The sequence below is a fragment of the Grus americana genome, chromosome 1 (genome assembly GCF_028858705.1).
Source record: "Grus americana isolate bGruAme1 chromosome 1, bGruAme1.mat, whole genome shotgun sequence".
Taxonomy (NCBI): domain Eukaryota; kingdom Metazoa; phylum Chordata; class Aves; order Gruiformes; family Gruidae; genus Grus; species Grus americana.
This window is the reverse complement of record NC_072852.1, coordinates 13,265,453-13,293,375: the sequence shown is the minus strand read 5'-3', so window position 1 is coordinate 13,293,375 and position 27,923 is coordinate 13,265,453. Positions and strand designations below refer to the sequence as shown.

General features: G+C 41.4%; 1 protein-coding gene across 6 annotated transcripts in view; it reads right to left on the bottom strand.

Moving 5' to 3' along the window:
• Positions 1 to 27,923, bottom strand: part of MAGI2 (membrane associated guanylate kinase, WW and PDZ domain containing 2) — a 776,571-nt gene that overhangs the window by 252,931 nt on the left and 495,717 nt on the right. For all 6 annotated transcript variants that reach the window (XM_054828768.1, XM_054828739.1, XM_054828749.1 and 3 more), the window contains exon 4: positions 7,685 to 7,900. In XM_054828768.1, coding sequence (XP_054684743.1) covers positions 7,685 to 7,900 — 216 coding nt within the window. The remainder of the gene's footprint in view (positions 1 to 7,684; positions 7,901 to 27,923) is intronic.

Genomic DNA, 27,923 nt, shown 5'->3' with positions numbered 1-27,923 from the left:
AGGAAGGAAGGAAGGAAGGAAGGAAGGAAGGAAGGAAAGCTAATAGTATATGATGCATAAAAACCTCAAGGTAGTTAATGCTCTTTTTACCTCAGTCACTATTGCAAAAAGGTTACCTGTGATTAAATGACTAATATAATTAACGTCAGCAACAGGACTAAAGAATGTGGAGTAGAGTGGGCAGAAAACAGCTCCAGTAAAACTTAGATGAAGCAGCCATTCTCAGTTGGCAGAGCCTGACTGAAAGGAAACCTAGGCTACTGAGGGAACCAATGAAACAGATTCATGGCTAGTAACGGCCACACATTTGAGACTTTATGGAGAAATGAAACGTAGAAAGGACAGACATAGTCCTGGTTTCAGCAAAGAATCTATTATTTAGGTTTTTAGATAGTTTCGTATTCTTAATCCAAGTACCTAAATTCCCTTTGAAATAATTTGCTCAATTAGACCATTACATCTTTTGTAAAAAAGGAGGAGGAAGACCCATGAAACTGTAACTTCACATCTTTCTATTTTTAATTCCTAGAAGGATGTCAGGATCAGGAATCTAACCACCTACATGTAAGATCTTCAGAGATGATAAATAATAGTCAAGATTTTTCAGGAAGAAATTGTGCCAAAATAATCTTATTTCTTTTCACCACAGAGTAACAGGTGCTGCTTCTTGGGGAGAAATGGTAGATATAGCTTTCATGATCTTAAAAAAAGACTTTTGACACTGACACATACAGCCTTTTAGAGTAGTGTGAAAAAAAAATAGCTCTGGTCTTGAACAGGGTGATGGTCTGTAGCTCTACAGCCATATGCAGCTCATGCTGCTAAAGCGTAACTCATACGTGAACTACGTGGTACTACAATCATTTTATGCTGTTTGGAAATGTGAATCTGTCTGTGGGAAGAAATTAATTAACAAGAGACACAAACACAAGTTTTGCTTAGTTGCATCCCACAGCAGAGCAGTAGGATGCCAGGGGAGCTGAAGTTCCCTCCTCCTTATCTACCACTCCTAAATCGCTCCCCCACGTTGCCTTGACTTTCCAAAATATGTGGCATCTGTCTGGTGCAACATGCCACAATCAGCTGTAAAAATACAAGACGGGGAGCAAATGTCTAGGCAGAATTCCTAGTGAAGAACAATGGAGGTATGGGAATGTGTGAGGAATGTCTAACTATTATCTTCAGTCAATAAGGATACTATTGCAAAAGAAAAACAAGCATCATAGTAGGCAGGAAGAGTAAGCATATGCAATGCAAGTCTTTTCACCTTCACCTACAGTAAGGTTTAATCAGGAGTACTGTGCCCAGTTTCAAGAATTTCATGTCAAGGAAGATGCGGAAAAGAAAAGGAAAGGAAAGGAAAGGAAAGGAAAGGAAAGGAAAGGAAAGGAAAGGAAAGGAAAGGAAAGGAAAGGAAAGGAAAGGAAAGGAAAGGGAAGAGAAGAAAAGAGAAGAGAAGAGAAGAGAAGAGAAGAAAAGAAGAGAAGAGAAGAGAAGAGAAAAAAGAAAAGAAAAGAAAAGAAAAGAAAAGAAAAGAAAAGAAAAGAAAAGAGAAAAGAGAAGAGGAAAAAATTGAAAGTATGGAAAGATTGAAAAACAGATGGTTTTAGCATTGAGGAGAAAAGATTGATGGATAGGGCAAGCGTTTTCAAATATGTAGAAATTTCCTGTAAAGCAGAGAGGGTATATGGTCTCCACTTCCCCTGAGAACAGGACAATGCAATTGCTGATAAATTTTGGGGTTTTTTTGTTCTTATCCCTGCAAAGCAAAAGTAAATTCTCGTTTGTCTCAAGCATCATTGACAGATCTGTGAGTTGTATTCCTGAGGCTACCTGCAGTCTTGACCACATTTCTACCACAGGAAGGATGCTGTACAGATTAAACTGAAGACATAAGGCCACATGGTACATATGACCACAGTAGAACAAATAAATTTGAAGCACAGGTGCATCACACACAATGGCTAATGATCAGCCAATTGGTCTGATAGTGCACAGATGTGGTGACATTGCTGTGTCTTGGGATTTTACCATGATATCTGTAATATGTGTTCTTCCTCAAGATCATATTTTCAACAGGTCTGAAGAGGTCAGATTCTTGATTTTCAATAACCATATTAACAAATACCAGCCATGATGATGGCAGAAAAAAATGTGAAAATTAAGCCTTGAGGATTAGAAGAAATATTCTGAGCTTGTCTAAGACAAAGATTGCTATCAAAATATAGTAGGGAAAAAGGAACCTGATACTTATTTAACAACTTAAAAATATAATTATTTTAAAGCCAATCTCATGAATTATTAATTTCTGGATCATTATCTTTTAATAGCTTACTTTGATAATGGAGAAGGCATCATGATGACTAAAACCCAAGTAATTAAGGTAGAATTGCCTAATTCCATTTAGTAACATTAAGTTTTACACAATGGACATCCTAATCACAGTTATCTGGAACACAGTCCTGTGGTATCATCTTATCTTTTTTTAAATGTATCTATCATTCACATATGCCAGGTAAGGTAGATATTCACCCTATGGGGTTTCTTTCTGATAATATATATTCATATGTAATATTTGATCTCACAAAAAACAGGAGTTCTGTTTAAAAACTAGCAGTGTCTTAAATGTACAAATAAAGTTTGAAATACTACTGTAACACATCGTGAGCACAAATATTTATCTTCAGACAATATATGATATAAAAAGAGATCCTAAAATTGTACCATAATATGAGTCCAGAAGTATTTTTGTCACTAAAAAAACAATTGACTTTATGTCAAGTGAAATAGCCTACTAGAGCTGCTGTCTTTCAACAAAACAGATTACATGGTCCAGTTTTCAAAAGCAGTTTAGCACAGTATCTCAAGAGTGAGTGTCCTGGGAAGTGACAGAATAGACACCAGTAAAGCACCAGCAAGTTATTGCATATGTGGAATACAAAGAACTTTGAGAAGAAGATAAATGAGTATGTTAAAAATACAAACTTATCATTTAATACTGTAAGTTCATCTCTGTAGTACTCCAACTCCAAAGATCAGCAGTTAAAATATTACTGGTTGATATGACATATTCTCTATACAGCTCTTAAGCAATATGGTGACCATTTTAAAAAAAAATAACTGGTAGTTATGTTGTGATAGTCTCAGAATTTGAGCCTTCATCAACACTGTTGCATGCACTTTAAATTGTTTCTATTATTTACAGTCTAACTCTTGAAATTTGCCACGTAAACATGTAAGAGGACCTTGTAATTTTATTCCTTTATTTTAATGCTGCAAATTCTTCTTCTTCCAGAAGAACCAACTCAGATGACCTGAGCAATATCAGCAGAGAACAAATTAAAGGAAATATTATTAAATAGTAATTTATGGAGTGGTTTAGGAGCTCTTAAAGAAAATATTGCAGCTCTTTATACCCTTATTGTATCCAAGTGACTATTTCATTAAATTCTGCACAGGAAACAGTCCATCCATTTTAAATAACTGTTGGATACAACAGTAGTTTAACTCATGTTTGCCGAGCTATGTGTATCTATTTTCTTGTGAAAAATATCACTCTGTAGCCTTGGAGCTGCTCCCTTTCCCACAGAGCTGTAGCTGTATTTGGGTTTTGGTGCTTTGCATGGAGGCACTGCTCCCACTGACTGCTAACACAATAAGAACTAGGAGCTGATGTGGGGGAAGGAAAACAAGAGACATGGAGACTGGGCGAGCATAGGGTATTCTGCATGTCATAGGTTGTGACCTAGCTGTGATAAATTGAGTTTAGAGAACACACTAACAACAGAAATATCAATGGATACCAACTTCTGAATTTTTTAAAATCTCATGGCTCTTGGATGTCGTGTGTGTTATTTTCATGCCTCTGGCTGTCTTTGCTGTGTAATAATCAAAGAATAAGCTCAACCTGTTGCCTGGGACTACTGCACCTTGCGTGGTGATTGACGGCATTGGGACTCCAGCCTTTTGCTTCGTTATGAACCTAAGGCATGGAATGATCATTTTGAAACTTTATGTCATATCTTATCCTTCAATTAATTTGAGCCTGCCAGAACTTTCATTCTCTGGGTGCAACTTAGCATTGCTCAACTAATGTCAGAATAATGCACATACATAAGCATTCCTTCAATGTTAGAGTGGTTCTTCTGGAGTTTGGATGATAAACACTTAATCAGTCAGAAGCGTGAAGCAAATGTGACATGACCAACACAGTGTCAAATCACGATGCTGGTTGTGAAGGAGACTGACTTAATTCTCTGCAGACACGAACAGCAACAGCAGTGAAAACTGAATGTCTAACAAGCAGGTTGCAATCTGACCAAGACTCTTTTTACTGATGTCAAAGCATCAGTTTTGCAGAAGTCATTCATTTCAATGCAGTGTCCATCTGGAAAGGCTTCTCAGGTGCAAGATGTCTCACCCAAACCAGTGAATGGCAGAGTTCCAACCCAGAGCAGCCATAAGTCCAGTAAAGTGGGCTAGCTGTGAGAAACCCCATGCTAATTCTAGACTTGATCATCTTAACAGCTCATCTATAGATTGTGTCTCTCTCATATGCTGCTTGGCAAATAGTAGGATTCTTCATTTAAATTTAGCCATCTAGGCTCCTGTGTATCTGTAGGCTGAATTACACATTCTAGATTGTAGAGATGATCCCCTAAAATGGGTATCTAAAACTGCTATGCTCTCTTACTTTTTGGAATTGCCTCTTTCTCCTCACTTTTTATAAAGAGAGCAGAGACCAGTAGCTCAAACAAAAGGCAAGGCATTTAGGCATATAATTTACTAAAGTTGCATAAGATAATGCCAATCTCCCAATTAATACTATTTTGCCCAGAGCAAACTTGGTCCACGATGACGGACTGAGAGTCCTCCATTCTAAAATGGCCAAAAGCCCCATCCTGAAGAACTGAGAAGGATCCCTGTTGGGTTCTGGGCTGAGGACAGGTAACAAAAATCAGAAAATGGACACATTGGGCGGGAAAAATTAACAAGAAGACAATTAGGGATCATGGTTGAAGATCTCCAGTGTGTCCATATACAACTGTCTGAGGGAAAACTGATAGCCAATGAAGCAAGGTATGTGAAAGTGAATTAATGAAAAATTGATTCCGACTAATAAATTTCAACAGATGCGCAGATTATCTCAACAGACACTGAAAACTCATCTGAAAAATCAGACCAAAAGCACAAAGATCTCTGCAACTACAAATGTCATTTACTGGTGTGATAAAGATGGGTTTTCTTCTTCAGAATCATCTTAGATCTGTTACTATTTCAACCTAGCAGTTCTAGGTGTTACAGCAGTCTTTGAGTTGGCAGACTCTGATACTTTTGGCAGTTTAGAAGCCATTAAGTTGCTGAGCATCTATAAAAAATGTATCAATGTTTCGAATGTCCCAAGAGTCCTATATTTAATAAAAGACTCGCATTAGAAGTGAAGCATTTAAAATAGAATACACTTTCTAAAAGAACTGGAAATAACAAATAACCTACCTCCATTGCTTCTTTATAAAAACTAGATTGCTCTCTCCACCAAGAGTTTAAAAAAAACCAAACAAAAAACCCAACAAACACATTCTGGTTTTTTCTGATTGTTCAAAGACACAAACTACAAATGCACATACATTTTAGAGGTAGCTAAGACTCTGTCAGCTCACAGAGAAAATGACTGCTGTAACAGGGTCCGTGGGAGCTACGCTGCCCAACAAAGGCAACACAGCATGTATGTACAGAGCTGCTTTGCTACAATCCCCAAAGTCCTCAATCAGTGTAACTGAACAACAAAACCCTGCTTATGAAACCATGAGAGCCAACACAGGCACTGCTTGTTCTGCTGGCCACACCTACAGGAATTACTTTGTGGGGGGCGAGGAGGGGGAGGAGGGGGGCTGCCTCACACCGATGCTCATATATTTCATTTTGTAACGCAGCACATGCCAGTGCCTGTTTCTTGGGTGCTGCCTAGTCATCATTCACATAGAATTTGCCTGGGAGAAGCCCATTGTAGGTGTACAATGCAAGGAGAAAAGCAGGTAAACATCGCCTCTTGATCCGGTTTGAGCTGAAGCATATTGCCCTGGAAATTGCTCCTCAGCAATGGTCCGTTATGTGGTGGATTTCGAGTAACTGCAAAGAATGATCTTTGTAATGATTTCTACAATACACATCAGAGACCAAACCCTGCCTTTGCCTCTTTCGCTTGTGGAAGTATCCTGGCAACAGAGCCAGTGCTGATGTTTTATGTAAGGATTTCTGGGCTTCATCCTTTTCTGCGTAGCTGTGTAGGAAAGGCACTAAGTGTTAGAGCATTGCCGACAGACACATTGTGGTGTGGAAGGGGTGAGCTAGGCACGTACAGCATGTGATGGCAGTGGCTAGGGAGTAATGCTGTAGCCCTTTGGCAAGCCAGGAGGGGAGAACGATATCGACTCTCTCCCTACCGCTCCCTGCCACCCTCCTTGTACGTGGGGATGGATTCTGCAGAGGGATTTGCCCTTACATGTAGTGTTAGGCAACAACTACAGAAAAGCACGTGGCATATTCAATTTGATATACCTTCTAATGCAAAAGGGAAAAAAAAGAATCTGCAGTATGAAAATCCTTTTTCTAGGGCTTAGAAGATTAAGTAATGGATTTTTTGTTTCATATTAACCTATACATTTAGAGAACTTGCAATATTCCATTTTATCTTCTCATCCATGTGATTGTCACTACAGACTGCTTTAATAATTTGTTTCTGAATTTCTAAGGTCACCAGAAAGGATTCACAGAGTTATTTTCTCAGAGACATATAAAAGTCTGAACTCTTTAATTTACTACTTGAACAACAACAACAAAAAATCATTTCTTAAATGGTATTTCAGAATAAAAATGATTAAATACTGTAAAATGATAACTTGCTGAAATGTTGAAGGGAAAGCTGATTACATGCTTGGGAAAAGGCTGGAGTGCTCTCACTCAGAATACCAGTCAGTATCTTGAGCCCCTTTTTTTCGGAAGAACTATGATGCAAGCAGTAAAAAAACCAGCTGCCTTTTAGCACTAGGCATCTGCAGTCTTTATCAGCTTTATGCAGGCTCTAGAACATGGCTGAAAAGAGTCCCTCCTGATAGTATTGTCAGCTCAGTTTCATTGGCACTGCCACAACTTTGTTAATATGATGACAACTTTACTCTTCCACAACATTGCTAAGATTTCATAGCAATTTACAAAAGTTCACTTCATAACGTAGTGAACTCTCTTGTGAATATCACCATTTGAGAACTAGGAGACCTGAAACACAGAGACTAGATTCATTTGACCAAATTACAGTTCTCTAGACTCCCTCTATAGTCAATGGAGAGAAATCGGCACTTCTGATTGATTTCCCAAACTAGAATCTAAAATGGGTCACAGGAACTGTATTCAGAAAGTAGGTTTTTTTGTCTTTGGTCTATAAAGAGGGTTCAAAGGGACTAGTTCAGATATCTTTATGGTAGCTGAGGTAAGTGAGATGACTCCCCCAAATGGAGGTTAATTAATTTGTTTTAGGCTTCAGAGAAATCCTATTATTCAGGATTCCTGGCTTTCAGTCTTGGAAGAACATCCTTACCTGAACATGCATATTCTCACTGCAGAAGGAGGAAACTGAGGACTCTGTGAATAACAGAAACGCATTGCAAAGTAAGAAGGAAGAACAGACCTGGTGTTACTGTCACGTCATTTCCATTGACTACAGGTCTTTCTTCCTCTTCTTCCTCCGGTGGCTCAATACCTGTCTTCTCCATATTACTCACAGACTTATTCCTTTTACGTTTGCCTTCAGCCCCGGGAGTGGCACCTGGGAGGATCTGATCTGTTACATTTAACAGCAACGGAGCTGGTTCTGCTGGAGGCTTTGGAGTGCCGTAATAGTTGTCTGGAAAGAAAAGAAAAGGAATAACACATAAATTTGCAGAAATACCTACGCTGCTGCTGCTTCTTTTGTCTTAGATTAACGGGATTATGTGATGCAGGATCTGGTTCGTCAGCTAATATAAAGATTAGTTCAAAATGTTTTCTGTGAAGTTAAATATTCCCCTTTCATGAAATGTTAATTAATTTTCTTGGTTGTAGCACTAGTGATCAAATCATGCTCAAAAGCATATACCATATTAACACTTCCTGAAATTTTAACAGGGTAAGTTAACATTCCTCTCATCCAAATACCTGACAAATAGGCAACATTAGGATAAATTAGTTTTCTAACATTTTTGCCATAATACAAGAGTTTCTGAAGGATCAAAAGGACCATAAAAGTATTGGCTATTCACTATGTTATGTCATTTTCAGCCCCTCAAATTCTCTCACCTGCTTAAAAAGTAAATAATCATTTAATGATTCAGAGATTTGCAGTTTTCAGTAATGCTTGCACTATCTCGTTTTTCATATTTGTCAAATTTTTGCTATTCATGAGCTCCAGATTTGTAATAGTTAATGCTAATATATTTTCAAAGAAAGCTGAAACCTTATGCTTTAGGGCTTAAAATTATCTCAAAGTGCTGAGAAATTCTGAGAAGACTTAAGGTGGCTGACAGCTTACCCTCTATTTGTCTCTCATGAAATTTCTGGCAACTTCCTCTGAATCACCTACTTTCTGTCAGAAGGATTATTAAATTAGATGGACCCTGGTCTGATCTTATCTATCAATATCTGTATTGCATTTCTAGCACATCTGGTCTCAAAACTGGTTTCTTACAGATACCTCAAATTTGTCTTCAAAAATATGGTTAAAAATAAAATATTAAAATAATTAAATAAAATATAAATATAAAAAAATAGTAAGTCCTCTCTAGAAGCAAACATAAAAGGTAATGTAAGACATAAAGATAAAACCATGTCATTTATGCAGAGTTGTCTTTTCCCATCTGCAAGTTGCATTGAAGGGCAGTGAACGTGATGCCTTACAAGTAGGTTTTCAGCAGTTAGTATGGGAAACTAAAAATACTGTCCAGCTCTGAGAAACTTTTCCAAAGAAAAAATCACCTATGTAAGGATATTAAGGTATTTGTAGACTGTATGACCATTTTTTTTAATTCTTATCCCACAATTTAGGGCTTCTGTGCAATCAAACTGGCAAAAAATATTTTAACCACTTATGAGTGTGACACAGATAAAGAAATATGTTATAACTGCACAGTAAACTATCATAACATGCATTTTACAAGCAGAGTAAAAAATTATTTCTGGTACTAGTATTCCTGTGTGTTTCCAGTGAATTACAATGTTCAGCCACATGACCACCTCAATACAGGTAAGTAACTGAGCAGTCTTGCAGCTACTGAATACTCTGTGAACTTTTTTGCAGTGGTTTAACACATGTTTCTGTAATTGTAATACACTAGAAAAAGTTACAGTGTTAAACAGCCCTCGTACTCACTCTGGGCTTAGGGATGGCACAATGAAAAACTGGCTCGCTGAAGTTTTTCTTTTGATTTTATGAGATGGCAGTAGGTTTAATGCAGAGCCCCAAAGCCAGTAGGGCAGTGAGTTGTGCCTTTGGATGGCTGTCTGTGACCTGCCCTCCCACAGTCTGCAGGACGTCTCTCTGACTTCCAGGGTTAAGGCAGAGGAGCAGGATTTGGGGTCTAAGGAGGGAAGGGAAATCTACATTGATCCACTCACAAAACTCTACCTCCAAGTCACTGAAGGATTTGGGAGTGCAGGTAATATTCTCCTCCCTCCTTCCAGTTGAGGGCAGCAATGTTGGGAGGAACAGGCGGGCACAGTCCATAAATGCATGGCTCCGTGACTGGTGTCAATGCCACAATGTTGGGTTCTTTGACAATGGGACGGCCTACACGGCACCAGGCCTGATGAACCCTTACGGGATTCATCTCTCTCAAAGGGGGAAGAGGATCTTTTCCCAGGAACTAGCGGGGCTCATCGACAGAGCTTTAAACTAGGCTCAAAGGGGGAGGGGGATAACATCAGGCTTGCCAGCGACATGTCGTGGGATGATGTGCCCAGGATGGAGGGATGGGGCGCTGGTGAGGGCCCTCAGCCTACTGCTCAGAGATATGCTGGATGCACTACAGCACGCTCGAAGCCCAGAGGAGATGAGCCAGGGGCTCCAGATGCAACAGGAACCAATGGGGTAACACTGGGAAGATACATCAAAAGAATTCCAGCCACCCCAGCCAATAAGTCAGCCTCATTGGGGGCACAACTGAAATGCCTCTACACGAACGCACGGAGCATGGGGAACAAACAAGAGGAGCTGAAGATGTGTGTGTGCCTGCAAGGCTATGACCTTATTGGCATTACAGAGACGTGGTGGGACAGCTCCTATGACTGGAGTGTTGGGATGGAAGGGTACAGGCTCTTTAGGAAGGACAGGCAGGGCAGACGAGGAGGGGGCGTCACCCTCTATGTCAGTGACCAGCTGGAGTGCATGGAGCTCCACCTGGGGATGGATGAGGAGCTGACCGAGAGCCTATGGGTCAGGATTAAAGGGAGGGCTGGGGCAGGGGACATCATAGCGGGGGTCTGCCACAGGCCATCTGACCAGGGGGACTGAGCAGGTGAAGCCCTCTATAGGCAGATAAGAGCAGCCGCACGCTCACAAGCCCTGGTCCTTATGGGGGACTTCAACCACCCCGACATCTGTTGGAGGGACAACGCAGCAGAGCGCAAGCAATCCAGGAAATTACTGGAATGTGTTGATGACAACTTTCTCCTCCCAGTGATAGAGGAGCCCACGAGGAGAGGTGCCATGCTGGACCTTATTCTCATCAATAAGGAGGGCCTGGTAGGGGATGTCAAGCTCAAGGGCAGCCTTGGCTGCAGTGACCACGAAATGGTGGAATTCAAGATCCTCAGGGCTGCGAGGAGGGCACGCAGCAAGCTCACTACCCTGGACTTCAAGAGAGCAGACTTTGGATTCTTCAGGGATCTGCTTGGCAGAATACCATGGGACAAAGCCCTGGAAGGAAGAGGGGCCCAAGACAGCTGGCTAATATTCAAGGGTCACCTCCTCCAAGCTCAGGAGCGATGCATCCCAACAAAGAGGAAGTCAAGCAAAACCACCAAGAGGCCCCCACGGATGAACAAGGAGCTCCTGGGCAAAGTCAAACCAAAAAAGGAAGCCTACAGAGGGTGGAAGCAAGGGCAGGTAGCCTGGCAGAAATACAGAGAAACTGTCTGAGCAGCCAGGGAGCAGGTTAGGAAAGCCAAAGCCCTGATAGAAATTAGTCTGGCCACAATGTCAAGGACAACAAGAAAAGCTTCTATAGGTATGTCAGTGATAAGAGGAGGACGAGGGAAAATGTGGGTCCCCTCTGGAATGAAACGAGTGAACTGGTTACCCAGGATATGGAGAAGGCTGAGGTACTCAATGACTTCTTTGCCTCAGTCTTCACTGGCAAATGCTTGAGCCACACTGCCCAGGTCACAGAAGGCAGGGACTGGGAGAATGCAGAACCACACACTGTAGGAGAAGATCAGGTTCAAGAGTATCTAAGGAACCTGAAGGTGCATAAGTCCATGGGATCTGATGAGATGCATCCGTAGGTCCTGAGGGAACTGGCGGATGAAGTGGCCAGGCCACTCTCCATCATATTTGAGAAGTCCTAGCAGTCTGGTGATGTTCCCGCCAACTGGAAGAGGGGCAACATAACCCCCATATTTAAGAAGGGTAAAAAGGAAGACCCAGGGAACTACAGGCCGGTCAGTCTCACCTCTGTGCCTGGCAAGATCATGCAGCAGACCTTCCTGGAGACTATGCTCAGGCACATGGAAAATAAGGAGGTGATTGGTGACAGCCAGCATGGCTTCACTAAGGGCAAATCGTGCCTGACAAACTTGGTGGCCTTCTATGATGGGGTTACAGCGTCGGTGGATAAGGGAAGGGCAGCTGACGTCATCTACCTGGACTTGTGCAAGGCATTTGACACTGTCCCGCATGACATCCTTGTCTCTAAATTGGAGAGACATGGATTCGATGGATGGACCACTCGGTGGATAAGGAATTGGCTGGATGGTTGCACTCAAAGAGTTGTGGTCACCGGCTCAGTGTCCAAGTGGAGAATGGGGACGAGTGGTGTTCCTCAGGGGTCGGTACTGGGACCAGCACTGTTCAACATCTTTGTTGGTGACGTGGACAGTGGGATCGAGTGCACCCTCAGCAAGTTTGCCGACGACACCAAGCTGTGTGGTGTGGTCGACATGCTGGAGGGAAGGGATGCCATCCAGAGGGACCTGGACAGGCTGGAGAGGTGGGCCTGTGCGAACCACATGAAGTTCAACAAGGCCAAGTGCAAGGTCCTGCACGTGGGTTGGCGCAATCCCAAGCACAGCTAGAGGCTGGGTGAGGAATGGATTGACAGCAGCCCTGAGGAGAAGGACTTGGGGGTATTGATTGATGGGAAGCTCAACATGAGCCAGCAGTGTGCACTTGCAGCCCAGAAAGCCAACTGTGTCCTGGGCTGCATCAAAAGAGGCATGACCAGCAGGTTGATCATCAGGTGATCCTGCCCCTCTACTCCGCTCTTGTGAGACCCCACCTGGAGTACTGCGTCCAGCTCTGGGGGCCCCAGTACAGGAAAGACATGGAGCTGTTGGAGCGAGTCCAGAGGAGGCCACGAAGCTGATCAGAGGGCTGGAGCACCTCTCCTATGAGGACAGGCTGAGAGAGTTGGGGTTGTTCAGCCTGGAGAAAAGAAGGCTCCGGGGAGATCTAATTGCGGCCTTCCAGTACCTGAAGGGGCCTACAGGAAAGATGGTGAGGGACTGTTTATCAGGGAGTGTAGTGACAGGACAAGGGGGAATGGGTGGCTGAAGGAGGGTCGATTTAGATTAGGTGTTAGGAAGAAATTTTTTCCTATTAGAGTGGTGAGGCACTGGAACAGGTTGCCCAGAGAAGCTGTGGATGCCCCCTCCCTGGAAGTGTTTAAGACCAGGTTGGATGACGCTTTGGTCAACGTGGTCTAGAGGAGGGTTTCCCTGCCTGCAGCAGGGGGGTTGGAACTAAGTGATCTTTAAGGTCCCTTCCAACCCAAACCATTCTATGATTCTATGATTCTATGATTCAAAATATGTCAAAATCAGAACTGATCACAGTGAAACTTCTAAGCTCTGACAGTGCAGGTATTTGAGAATAACTGAAAGCCAACAGTCTTGAAGGCAGTGTCAGTTGGAAATCTGCCTTTCTATTTCCTTAAGAGCATGTTACCTTTATTGGTGAGATTGCATGTCTGAAATATTACATATTCTGAAAAAAAAGGATTCCTCAATTAAAAAAATTCCTCCCTGACCTAAGTAATTTTATTAGTCTGAATGGTAATCAGTGCCACAGATGCCTTAAGCTTCAGAAAACTTGTGAAGTATGCACTGATTTCCACGGATTTCATAAATATCAGCACAGAAATCCCAAGGTTGTACAAACCACGGGATACAAACCATGAAACTAAAAGAAGTGCAGTACCTTGGCTTTTTTTCCCTGTGTTCTTAGTTTTGTCATTGTCATACAAAATTGAGTGCAGTAGTTATTAGCAGTAATGCTAACATCCTGAATAGGAGATGTTTTAAATGAAGGACATGTTCATTCTATTTTTGGATATTAAACACTTTTTCACTTTGACTGACTGTATGCATTAATGGGAGACAGAGACAAAAATCATAACAAAAAAAATTCCATGAATATCACATATATAAAAACATAAGAAACAAAAATGCACATTTAAGATTAGGAGCCAAAGAGGATTTCACTCTTTCAGTTTCAAACTGAAAATGCAGTGTAATTTACAACTTTGGTCCATGTTATGTACTTTATGATCCAATAACCATTGATTTCAAAGTGAATTTTTTCTTCCTACCTACCTACCCTTAATTCAAATATATACATAAGCAGTGCAAATAAAAATAAGAAACTGGTCCACAGATATTGACATAATCAGTGCATCATAAAAATGATGAAAAGAACCGTACAGTTCCAAAGGAAAAAAAAAATATATAGGACGAGAGACCCAGCCATTTCAATGAAGGAGCAATGCTCCTTTAAAGAAAAATTAGAGTCAATGTAAACTGTATCTTCCATCAAAAAGAGTTTCTCAGAGTCTTGCCTAAGCCTTAGAGCATTAGAGCTAATGGGAAACCGTCTCACAGAATGACAGAATCACAGAACGACAGAATCACAGCATGGCAGGGGTTGGCAGGGACCTCTGGAGATCATCTAGTCCAAGCCCCCTGCTAGAGCAGGATCACCTACAGCAGGTTGCACAGGATCAGGTACAAGCGGGTTTTGAATCTCTCCAGAGAAGGAGACTCCACAACCTCTCTGGGCAGCCTCTCCCAGTGCTCGGTCACCCTCAAAGTGAAGAAGTTTTTCCTCATATTGAGATGGAACTTCCTGTGTTCCAGTTTGTGCCCGTTGCCCCTTGTCCTGTCACTGGACACCACTGAGAAGAGTCTGGCCCCATCCTCTTGACATCCACCCTTTAGATATTGTTAAGTATTGATCAGATCCCCTCTCAGTCTTCGCCAAGCTAAGAGCCTCATAAAGCATCAGCAATTGTCATATCTAGGCATAATGCAGAGACTCAATGCTTAAACACCATAACTTTTGTTGCAATGATGTTTGGAAAATCTCTGATAAAACCAGCTCTTTTTCATCTTGCCTGAGCAAAGGCCAGGGCTGGTTCAAGATGTTACTGTTGAATCATAAGGTACTGAAATTCAGCTTCCTGTAGATACAAAAAGCAGACACCCCAAATAAATAATTTCAATTGTTTTTAATTTTTTTAAAAAAGGAATTAATAATTAAAAAAAAGCTTACTAAAAGAAAACATAAATCCCGTGCTCATTGGCAATCAAAAAACCCAGCAGTTAGGAGCTTTAAAAAAAGGAATAGAGCACAAAACAGAAAACACCTTTATAGCACTATACAAAACCACATAGTACCCTCCCTTTTGTATACTGCCTGCTGTTCTAGTACTTGCCTCTCAAAAATTACATGGGGGAACTAAAGAAGGGCAATTAAAGCTTGGAACTGCTTAAATTGATTTGGAGTTTTCAGCTTGGAAATGGGACAACTGAAGAGGGATATGGCAGATATGTATAAAATCAGGAGAACCCTGGGAAAGTGCCTAGAAAATAAATGAATGGATGCTTGGCTTCTCACTACATGAGAACAAGAGGATGCCCAATGAAATTAGCAGGTTTAAAACAAGCAAAAGTGTTTGGTTTTTTTTTTTCCCCACACAGCATAATAGCACCATTCACTGTCAGATGCTGCCAGTATCATAAATACAGTCAAAAAGCAGTTATACAAACCGCAGAAGACAAAAAAACATGAAAGGCAATTAAATGTAAAGGTACAAATTCTGAATCAAGAGTTCCACACAATACAGATCGGTGGAGCGCAGAATGTATCTCTGCATGCCTTCCCTGTTCCTCTATTTTTTGCCTTAACATCTATCAAGGGGCAGTAGTAGAGACAGAGTACAGGGCTACAGTTTCCCTTGCTTTGACTCAGTGCAGCCGCTCTCTTACTCAGGTGCCTCCTCATTGTACTTCAAAAACGTGTGCAGACTCCTCTGCCACCCTAGCACAAAGTCAAGAGGTCAATTTAAGCCAGCAGAGCTTAAGCTAAGCTTTTTGCGCTGGACCTGACTAAAAGCCTTGATGCAGACAGGCAGTGCAGACCAAGTATTTAACTGCGGAAAAACCACCACTGCTTAATCCATCTCGCTGCTGTGCCTGACTGCCTCAGTGCTCCCAGCCTGCTTCTGAGTGCAGCTGAACACTGAAGATGGTCTAACCCAACCTGTTTGACTCTGCGACCGAAATGGCTTGGAAGCCACAGCACAGTTACAATTACCAAGCACTCCTTGCCACTGCTAAGCTGTATGAAAAGGTCTAACTGATTCTGCAAAAAGAGAGTCAGAGAAAATTACTGGGGAGGTTAGCCCTGATGATAGAGACCAGATCAGGAAGTCAGAAAGTCAGAAGAAGCAGAAAAAGGAGAAAATGAAGAGGACAAAGCAGCTATTTTTTTTTCTGAACCTGAGCTCACTTATGTCAGGAAGTACTAAGACTTTTATTTTATCGATGAAGTGTTTGATGATGAAGCAATAGATCCTAACTTGCTTCCTGAGAAAAAGCAAGCCCTTATAGAAGAAAAAAAGACAAAGCATTTCAGTGTTAGTAAAGAAGCAGAAGAATCATGCTGACATGATAACAAGACTCAGATCTGATGACGGTCACTATAACGATGTGCTTGACACCCAGCGATCCCAATTACCAGAAGCAGTTAAAAAAGTTTCTCCCACAATATTGTGCTGCACTTTGCAGTACATTGCAGGGGCTGGCCTCACTGAGCACCTTCACCGCCAGCGCCCCCAGCCCCTCTCCCCTTCTGCAAGGAAGGAGCCCAAAACGCAGCACAGAGCGGACACCTCCGCTTTCCATCCTTGTGGCTTTTTGCCAGGTGCATCCCTGGCTGTGGAGGAGGATGTACTCCCTTCGCTCCTGGCAGCGGCCAGCCTGAACCATCAGATTGCGGAGGAAGGGGGTTATTGCTGGGAGAGTCCTTGGCTCCTGAGGCTCCCCTGATCTCATCTATGAAATGAAAAAGTCTAGTTTAAAACTGTAAGTATTATGAAAAGTTAAGAGTGGTGCTGAGGAATTAGGACATTATAGTGAGAATGAACAATCAGACGGAAAACGAGAGGTGTGCCAGAGCCAAAAGCTGTTAGTATGAGTACTTCTAACTATGGCGTGACTCAGATTCTGAGCCCAGAATAAGATGATACACATTCCTTTTCACAATTTTAGAGCAGGATGAAACAATACCCAGCTATGAATACACCCCTGCTTCTGCTTATTCAGCACCCTCATTTAGATTGATCTGTCTGTCTGTACTGTTTATACAACTTTGAATTGCTGAAGTATCAAAATTGTATGAGTCAGCCGCAACTCTAGGAAATGAAAGACAAACCTTATTTTTCTGTTATTAGAACAATAACTGCAAATGTTACGATGAATGTTAAATCTCTACATATTGCTTTTGTCGTCACTCAGTAGTGATAATAAATTAAGGGAAAAGTACTCTGAAGTCTAACTGTTGTCTGGATATAGGAGTTACATTTGATATTTTAACAGCTTGCAAATGAATACATACAGAAAATAATGGATTGCAACGGTATACAGAGTTTTAGGTAGGCAGAAATTAGCTTAATTTTTAATTAAAATAATAATGTGAATAAATATCAACATTTTATTATGTGATTCAAAGATTTTATTATTTGATTCAAGGATGATAGCTGCATTTGTTTATGACTAGAAGCCTATTGCATACATCAAGAAGCATCTGTTTATAATCTAGGTCTGTTTATAACCAATGTCCAGATGGAGATTGGTGACAAGTGGTGTCCCTCAGGGGTCCGTATTAGGCCAGTACTGTTTAATATCTTCATCAATGACACAGACAGTGGAACCGAGCGCACCCTCAGCAAGTTTGCCCATGACACCAAGCTGAGTGGTGTAGTTGACATGCCTGAAGGATGGGATGCTATCCAGAGGGACCTGGAAAAGTTCGAGGAGTGGGCCCACGTGAACACCATGAGGTTCAAACAAGGCCAAGTGCAAGGTCCTGCACATGGGTTGGGGTAACTCCCGATATCAATACAGGCTGAGGGATGAAGGGATTGAGAGCAGCCCTGAGGAGAAGGACTTGGGGATACCGGTGGATGAAAAGCTGGACATGACCTGGCAATGTGTTCTGCAGCCCAGATTGCCAACCATATCCTGGGCTGCATCAAAAGAAGCATGACCAGCAGGTCGAGGGAGGTGATTCTCCCTCTCTGCTCCGCTCTTATGAGAACACACCTGGAGTATGTGTCCAGCTCTGGAGTCCTCAGCACAGGAAAGACATGGACCTGTTAGAGTAGGTCGAGAGGATGGACAGAAAAATGCGCTGGACCACCTCTCCTATGAAGAAAAAGCTGAGAGAGCTGGGGTAGTTCAGCCTGGAGAAGAAAAGGCTCCAGGGAGACCTTATTGCAGCCTTCCCGTACCTGAAGGGGACCTGTAAGAAAGATGTGGACAAACTCTTTAGCAGGGCCTGTTGCCATAGGACAAGGTTTTAAACTAAAAGAGGGTAGATTTATACTAGATATAAGGAAGAAAGCTTTTACAGTGAGGGTGGTGAAACACTGGAACAGGTTGCCCAGACAGGTGGTAGATGGCCCATCCCTGGAAACATTCAAGGTCAGGTTGGATGGGGCTCTGAGCAACCTGATGTAGCTGAAGATGTCCCTGCTCATTGCAGGGGAGTTGAATTAGATGACCTTTAAATGTCCCTTTCAACTCAAACTATTCTATGATTCTATTCTATAACAAAGGTGTCTGAACATCATCTAAATGCGCGTAAAAAACTAACAGATTTTGGAAGCAACAATGAGAGATCTACAACCAACTGTAATAGCCCACAGCCTGCAAGCCCTGGGACATCAGGCTCAAGTCTGCTGCAGTCTAGCGTCCATGCACTGAGCATTCTTTGGATGCAAATTTAAGTGTAGGTTTCTGACAACCTCCAGAAGACAGCAGGAAAGAAAGCCTGGTATTGCTTAGGGCAGGCCCAACACACTGGCAGTATAACCAGCAGGGTAAGATCGTACATGGTTGGTGGTCTCTCAAACAGCATTAAATTTTCATGGCAAACATAGCCCAGCTGAATGGGTGGCAGACATCTTCTTTGAAGGATTTGGTATTGTGTACAATGGATGTTGAAGACAGGAATGATTCCTAAATGCAGGCTCCATGGACCTCCTAAACTTGTGTAGACCTCCAGGAGCCAACCATGTGGCGTCACCATGTTCTCACTTCACTGTGCTGTCAGTTCCATACATCACTTTGCCATGGAAGTACGTCCAATCAATTGGTGTCTTCTTATGAAATTATTCTAATATTCCTGGTCACATGTACATGTCAGAGCATTTTTTTATATGTCATGAAACATGTTCTTCAGTACAAATAAATACACAAGTATAGAATATTTTAAAACTGAAAAAGCCCTCTCTCAAAATTCTTACATCTTACAAAATTCCCCAAGAGGAAAACAGTACATAGACGTTGTTAAAATATAATTAGTGATGTATTTTAACAAAATTCAAGACAATTACCACCTCCTTAAGGAAGCCTAGCAAACTTCTTTTCACCCACTCACCCTGACTAATTTATTTTGACGGGTGACTATATTATAATTAGGGCTTTTTTAATCATTGCTGTAAGGTTGGGTGAATAGATTTTGTTCTTGGATTCATACATTTTCATGATGGTTTTGCAATGCTGCTTGATGGATCAAAGTTGCAGAACTCTTAGTGTGGTGCCAAAGTAAATGGAATTTAAAAATGAAGCCTTCTAAAGCCTTTAGATTTTAGATTTACATTGTGCGTTGGGTTTTGTGTGCCAAGGTTTTGGTAGCGGGAGGGGCTACAGGGGTGGCTTCTGTGAGAAGCTGCTAGAAGCTCCCCTGTGTCTGATAGAGCCAATGCCAGCCGGGTTCCAAGATGGCTCCGCCCCTGGCCAAGGCCAGGCCAATCAGCGCCTCTGTGATAACATATTTAAGAAGGCAAACAAAAAAGTTAAAAGAAGCTTTTGCAACCGCAGAGAGGAGTGAGAAGATGTAAGAAACTCTGCAGACACCAAGGTCAGTGAAGAAGGAGGGGGAGGAGGTGCTCCAGGCGCCGGACCCCCCTGCAGCCCATGGTGAAGGCCATGGTGAAGCAGGCTGTCCCCCTGCAGCCCATGGAGGAAGGAGGAGGGGGTGTAGAGATTCCACCTGCAGCCCGTGGAGGACCCCACACCAGAGCAGGTGGAGGCACCTGAAGGAGGCTGTGGCCCGTGGGAAGCCCATGTTGGAGCAAGTTCCTGGCCGGACCGGTGGACCTGTGAAGAGGGGAGCCCACGCCAGGGCAGGTTTGCTGGCAGGACTTGTGGCCCCGTGGGAGACCCCACGCTGGAGCAGTCTGCTCCTGAAGGTCTGCACCCTGTGGGAGAGACTACGCTGGAGCAGTTCGTGAAGGACTGTAGCCCGTGGGAGAGACTCCATGTTGGAGCAGGGGAACAATGAGAGGAGTCCTCCCCCTGAGGATGAAGAAGCGGCAGAGACAACATGTGCTGAACTGACCATAACCCCCATTCCCTGCCCCCTTCTGCCGCTGAGGGGGGAGGAGGTTGAAGCCGGGAGTGAAGTTGAGCCCGGGAAGATGGGAGGGGTGGGGGAGGTGTTTTAAGACTTGATTGTATTTTCTCATTCCTCTACTCTGTTTTGCCTAGTAATAAATTAGATGAATCTCCTCTCTACGTTCAGTCTGTTTTGCTCATGATGGTAATTAGTGAGTGATCTCTCCCTGTCCTTATCTCCACCCAAGCCTTTTGTTATATTTCCCCTCCCCGTCCCGCTGGGGGAGGGGTGAGTGAGCGGCCGCGTGGCACCCAGCTACCGGCTGGGCCTAAACCACGACACATTGGTATTATTTTTACTCAAGATCTTGTGTCACTAAGATGGCAAAGACACCAGGAAAGGTCATAGTTCAGATCTCTCAGGATTTAGGAAAAAAAAAGTTATTAAATGTAGATTTGTGATTACATTTTTCAGCAACAATTCTTAACTTCTATTGTATTCTCTGAAATATTTACAAGCAAATTATAATTTTACTAAGATCTTTGGTGCTACATTTAGTTTCTCTACTTTCAGCCAGAGACTGAAGATCTCAGAGAAGTCTTTGCCCTTCTTTTTCTAACTAAGCCTTTGAATCCAGATTGCTTAGTTCTCTGAGCCTCACTGTTACATTAACGTCTGAATTAAAAATACAAATTAAAATTTATTTACTTTGGGAGTGCTGTCAGAATGAGTTACACATAATATACAAAACTAATTCCATACTTGTTGGATATAGAGATCCCCAGGGCTGCTTGTTATAAAGTCTGTTTTTCACCCTTGCTATTTTCTAACTGTATTGGGCTTTAAATATGGCTAAAGCTACTCAAAAGGAATATTTTCCAGAGATCTCAGGGTTCTGCTAGAATGGAGGGGTCAAAGTTATTGCCCGTGCATTCCCAACAAACACTTGAGCATTTTCTGGCAGGGGCTGTCCAGCTGTTTCCCAGAGGGATTTTTCCCAGGGGGATTTTTGATGCCTCGTGTCGCCATGACTCTTCCCCAGGCAGAATTCTCATTTGGGTTGGTCTCTGCAGCTTCTGCTAGCAGACATTAGGCAGATATGCTAACTTCTGTGTCAACTAATGACATTTTAATAACTGGCTTCAGGATTGTCTATTCATCTACATTAAAATTAAATCAATAATTACAGCTGTGGATTTTTGCCCAAGAGTGTTCTGGCCCCCAGTGAATGCAATAGCAGAGGAAGTTTCTAAATTCAGAAATACAGGAATGGAGACAGACAGGCTGTCAAACCTTCCAATGTGACAGACCTGCTCTTCTCTCACTATCGGACCTCAACTGCCCCAATAAGAATCTCTCCTCTCCGGACAGACTGGGAAAGACTGTAAACCTAAGGATAAATGAATTTGTTTTGATTCCTTAATTGATATTTTTCAAGATAAATATCAGGAGCAAATCAATTTTTGTAACCTTAAGGTACTGACAGAATATATCAGGTCTGCATAGGGGATGACCTAAAACAATTCTGATTTTCAGAAATATTGAACACCTTAAAATTAAGGCATACAGAGTTAATTCTCATTAAAAAAAGAAAAAATCCTCGGAGATGCCACTTCATGCTTTAGTGTATTTCAGAGTTCAGACTCCTAAGTTTTCTTCATCTCTATTTCCATAGTTTCATTCTACATAGCTGCTTTTCCTCTTAAGGATTCTTTTTTTTCTTTCTTTCTTTCTTTTTATTTTAGTACTAGGGTGGTTTTATCCTATAAATATTCTGCATTCCTTAGATTTTGTGAATTAATCTTTTAGCTATTTGCAGTAGCCCATCTACAAATTTAGGCACATATGCAAGACTAATCCCTAAAAATTCTGCGTAAGAGTACAAGAAGCAAGTAGAAAGAACAATTTCACCTTTACAGAATCAGATACTGGCTGAACTGTTTTCATCATCCTGTTAATTCCTACCAAGACCAAACCATGTGAACAGATACAACCCTCCTGAGCACTAAATCTCTCACAGTTGGGAAATAACAATTCTCCCATCAGACTTGGGGACTCCATGGGTTGGAGGTGTAAATACATTTCAGATAAAGTAACTATCAACCATCCTGCATTAAGTGCAGGTGGAGGTGGCTATGGAGAGGGAACTGTCTTGCTTTAAGATTCCTCAAAGATTAAGGTCCTGACCTTATTTCTCCCCCATATTCTTCAAATTTGTATTTCTCTCTGAGAAGCAGAACAAATCAATTTTAGATAATGGCCTAGAAGAGAGATGACTGCTTATCAGATGCAGCAGCGTGCTGCACGCACTGCACATCATCACAGATCTCCCAACCACCAGCGAATATGAAGTGACCTTTAACTTCCGTCTTTTGATCTTATACTGAGCACAGCATACCAGAAATGAAAAATCTAGACAGACCTCTTTCAAAGGCTACTCTTAATTATTTAAGGAAAAGCATGGACAAAAGGATAGGAATTAGTAATTAATACAAAAGGGCATTTAGACTTCACAAGCAAGAATCACAGACGTGTGAATGCAGGATATTGGAACAAGATTGTGCAACCATACAGCTTGATAAACACATTAGTAACTATTTTATAGTATTTCGCACATTTTAAAGCAATTCTATCATTTGTCCTCATCTTCTAGAAAGTAATAGTACAATCTGAAACCTCTACTTTCCCATAAAAGAGACTTGGTTCAATTTCTAAACAGTATATTCTTTGCTGCAGCTGAGCAGAAATACGGAGATACGTCTTTCTACAGCACATACATCTTTTTTGTTGTGAGCTGGCTGTTGTTGTCTGGATTCAGCCCTTGAGTAGTCACTTGTCGTTGTGTCTGATCCCTACATGATAAGAGAGAGCAGGTTTTTAACTCATTTCACTTTTGCTGCTTAGAAGTTAGGTGTCTGGTTTAAAGTAACCAGTTCTCTCTACCCACCTGCCCTGGGTAGTGATCTTAGGTGGGACAGATTGACCTCTGGAAGTGTACATGTTTTTGGTTGCTGACATTTCAGGAAGGTCCAGACACCTTTTAGGTGGCTAATGATATGTGAAATGATTCAGACCTTTAATAATCAAGGTTCCAACACACTGAATCATGCTATGGCTTTCTGCTACCATTTAAAGATTTAGGCTTAACAAAATATGAGATTGTCTACTTCCCTTGAACTATGATTTTGTATAATTTATACATTATTGCTAATGTTCTTGAAGAAGTCCTTTGCCATATTAGAGAACAGCTTGCAGTGGAGCCGCTTTTTTTTGACAGTAGTGCCTACATGGTTTTACACCCTTATAAATAATCTGGAAACGAAATATAAGAAAAGACTAAGAGTATTTCTAGACAAAATTTTATCTAGTTTACTTTGAGTCACAGAAGTGGATGTATCTGAAGCTTCAGAAGGACTAAAATAAAAAAAAAACAACCCTGTATGGGAAGGCATCGTGTTAGATGAAATTTATTACTGATAAATGCAAATCAGGGAACAATCAGGTTATAAAATGACTATCTTTTCTAGAGAGATACTGGCATTACTGCAGACAGCTCACTGTACAGTGGCAGCTTCCTTTTGCTAAATAATAAGCAAAGCTAGAACTGTGAGCTGGAAGACAGCTTATGGAAGGAATGGAATGATGTGCAATGAAAATGTTCGGTAATGTGTTTAAGAACTTTACTGCACACAGTGTTGGCCCAGACTTTTTAAGGAAAAAAATTACAGACATAAAAGATGTTCTGAGAAAAGAAAAAAAAATTATAAACTTCCTATAATAAAAATGAAATGTATTGCAGTTCTACAAATCAAATGTATTTATGTAATAATGTGGTAAAAGGAAGGGATATGATGAAAGTAAATACGTAAAAAATTTACATAAAATTAAAGATGAGAAATTGAAGGTCAGTGAGAGGAAGCACCTACATTCAAAATGGATTAAACTGTAGAATTTCTGAAGCTTTTCAGATCAAGTTTTGAGTCAAAAATGGGAATGAATTTCAAGAATATACACTTACTATACCAGCATTTTTTGAGACATTACCAGCATGTTAAATTAATCCATAGTTGCTACAGATCTATCTGAAAATGCTACGTGTAGGGGAACAGGGACCAGGTCAGGTGAAGTTTACTCAAAAATGTATATTGCAGAGGTCTTGCAGTCCTGAGAATTGCCTGATCTGTTTTTTGCATGAGATAAAATACTTGATTAATGTCCCCACTTGTGGTTTTGATCAGTACTGTGTTTCCTTTTTTTCATAAGAATTTAGGCTTATTTTAAAAGCTGCATTTCTATGCACCTTATACTATTTCACAGTGGCATATTCTCTGGGTTATAGTTGGAAACCTGTTGTTTCCAACTTCCTTGACAACCTCAAGAAGGCACTATAGACTGTTAATTTTGTCTGACATTTTCTTCAAACTTGTTTTTTGAGAATAAAAGAGATCCCTGTAGTCAATCAGTGTTTGTATTCATTTATTCAAGCTGCTACCAGAGAAAGTTATCTTGCCAATTGGAGAGGTACGTAGGGAATCCTTGCCTTATGTGCCTAAAAAGGCATCTGCAGATTGTCCTGGAGAGTCATCTTGCACAACGTGAATAAATCAGATGTTCCCTACTGGTTCTTCCCTTAAGGAGTTGTCAGAATAAATAAAAATACTTCTCAGAGACTTCCAGTAATTCCAGGTAAAGAAAATAAACAAAGAAGCTTCCAAAAAAACCCCAGAGAAAAAACTATATAAATTCTGTTTTCATCAACAGAAGTTTATTATTTTGCCACATTAATGTAAATCATCAGGGTTTTTTTAAGGTAATATGGTATTATAAATAGTAAGCAATAACTAAACATTTAATGGAGACTCTGTGTTCCCATTTTCCCTTAAAGCCAGTATGATATCTCTTTTTAACATGGTATTTTTTTGCTCAATTTGCTGTCTACCACCTTGGTCCTGATATGACAGAGATATAGAGCTTTACTTTTCTCATGGGAGTTTTAATCCATAACTTTACTACCAATGAGTTCTTGTGCTGTAACAAGGAATTTTAGCTCCTCCAGACCTCCGTTACTACATAAAGATGCATGATGAGGCAATGTCTAGTCCTAAAAACCTATCCTAAAAACCCACAACCTACCTGTGTTGTAACACAACTTTCTGCCAGGAGGGAAAAAAAAGGTTTAAAAACTAATTATTTTTGAGTCATTCAGAAAAATTCAGATTAGAAAAAACCAAATAGATATTGGGAAATGATGTAATTGATATTTCCTGGGATGAGTTTATCACATGTTCGCAGAAGAACAGAGTAGGGAAAAAGACAGTCTTGGAGTCTCTAATGAATGAACTTGGGCACACTTGACGAGTCTACTTGCTCCTAAACTATATAATCAGGCCACTTCCAGCTTGGTCTTCTTCAGGCCCCACAAATTATAAGCTTCAGTGTCATTCTTCCAAAAGAAGGAACGGAGGGTCACCTTCATCCAGGAGCTAGGGCACTCTCTGGGAGTGCAAGGTGAGACATTAAATAAACTCTGGCCTTCCGCTGCCTCTTTTCTTCAGCCACGAGGCTACCAAGGAAGTGGCCATGAGGCTATCAAGAAAGTGTCATCACCACCTGTAAGGCCCTGATAACAAGTGAATGTCGCAAACACCTGTCTTGACATTGGCAGGGATGGGCTGATGACAAGGGAGTGTTGACCAAGAACAGAACCTGCAGAGGCAGGATAACGTCTTGTGAGCCCACTCCTCTATTCCTGAAACATGCAGACAAAGACCATGTGTCCTATGTGCCATGTGCCTGTGAAAGATCACCACTCACTTGGTCAGCCCCAAGGGCGGACAGTGAGACCCCCAAAACCCCCACAACCCACTGACTCATTTCTAGAACATTTCTGAACATTCCTGAGCACATACTGCGCCTGCTCAGTGATGACAGACCCCCGCCTATGGGGCGGGCACATCGGGTTATAAAAAGGGAAAACATAAGTTTTTGGTGTGCGCCTGTCACCTGAAGACTGCAACTACGAGCAGAGAACATCGCTGGATCCAAGGGTGGTGATATCTTTTCTCTTTTCTCTCTCTCTTTCTCTCTTTCTTCTCCTCTCTCTGTGTCTAACTTCATTTTCAGCACATTAGGGTAATATCATCACAAGCTTTGCTAAACCCTTACCTTTCTTAGTTCTGCTAAGTTTTAAGTATTGTTATGACTTTTGCCAAGCCTCTATCTTTTGTAGTTCCACTGAGTTTTAAGTAAATTTGCTATTTGTTTGAACCTCTAATTGTACTAGTAATTCTAACTACCACACAGAGGATTAAAAAGTTAACCTCACCCTAACCCACGGAGTGGGACGGACACCACCATGAGCGCCTGGGCATTTTGCCATGCGTCCAACTCGTATTACGCATTCTCTGAGCATGGATAGGACTGCTGTGGAAGTGTGTGGGATTTAGGTGCTTCCCACTCATTTCTCAACTATGACAGAATTTAGGCACAAATTGACACTGTGGGCCCAAGGCCATGGAGGTCTCTGCACGGACGGAACTGAGAAATGCAGCAGCTGTCAGTGGTGACTGAATTAAGTGTTATTGGAGCCGATGGTCAAAATTTTGCCCTTAATTTAGACTAGACAGATATAACACAAATGGACTTTACACCAGTGAGAGCTGTAGAACCAGCTGATCAACAGCAGAAAGAGTGGTTGTTAAAAGATGAAGGGAGCTTTCACTTTGTCTCTCTAAGATGACATCTAATAATTGCCTGAAGGCAGTTAGACAAATAATTAAAACCAGAGGTAGAGCAAATGAATTGTTATTCACCAGGTTGACTGTTTAAATAATTTCAACTGAAAAAAAATAGCAATAGCTGAAATATCTGGGCTTTTTTTGTTCTCTGTCAAGGACAGCCAAATGTTTTTGATGTGTGGTCTGCACAGTCATTACAGATTGAAGCCAACGTGCACAACTGTCCAAGTGTTTCTTATCTCTCTCTTTCTCATTGACACACTGTGTTGCCCCAGGCTACTTTTTGTTGGCTGTCCTTGTTTTTCCTGCTTGCTTCATTTCTGATCCTAAAATCCTGTTCAGGGGTAAAAGACTTTTCTACTTTGTCATGGATACCTCTTGACTCTGCCCTGTGAGACAGTGAAAGCAACAAAGGGAATTAAATGCACAAACAACTGTCTCCATGTGACTTTATTTTTTGAACACCGCACCTGATAAAATTTCTCTGGTAGTGCTAAGCGCTGGCCAAGTCCTAAATAAAAGCTAGAGGATTAGTCTCTAGTCAACACTGCTCTAGAAAAAAAAAAAAAAATCAGTATGCTATATGTAAATTCTTTAGGTAAAATATGCATCTGTGAACAAAGGAATCTTCCAGTCCGTAATAATACTGTGCTTTAAAGACTGGTATGATTATACATGTTCCTCCTCTGAAATAAAGAAGTCGTAATCTTAAAATCTCAGTGTATCAAATGGCCCAATGTTTTAATTATAGCAAAACCCTTACAAAAGACCTGTATTTTCCAGGACCTTTATTCCATCTCATAACTACCTGCTCATAGCCACAGATATCAACGATCTGATTGTCCGTTTGCATGAACATAAATCAAATACTTCTATTGAAGTTAATGGATTTACTATTTTTTACCTGTTACAAAGGAGATGCAAAGTTCACGTATTTAAAAAGTGCAATTCTGTGAAACAAAGCGGGGGGCGGGGGGAATTTGTGATCCTTGAATGATTACTTATGACAGGATTCACGATATTTATTCTTGCAAATGGCA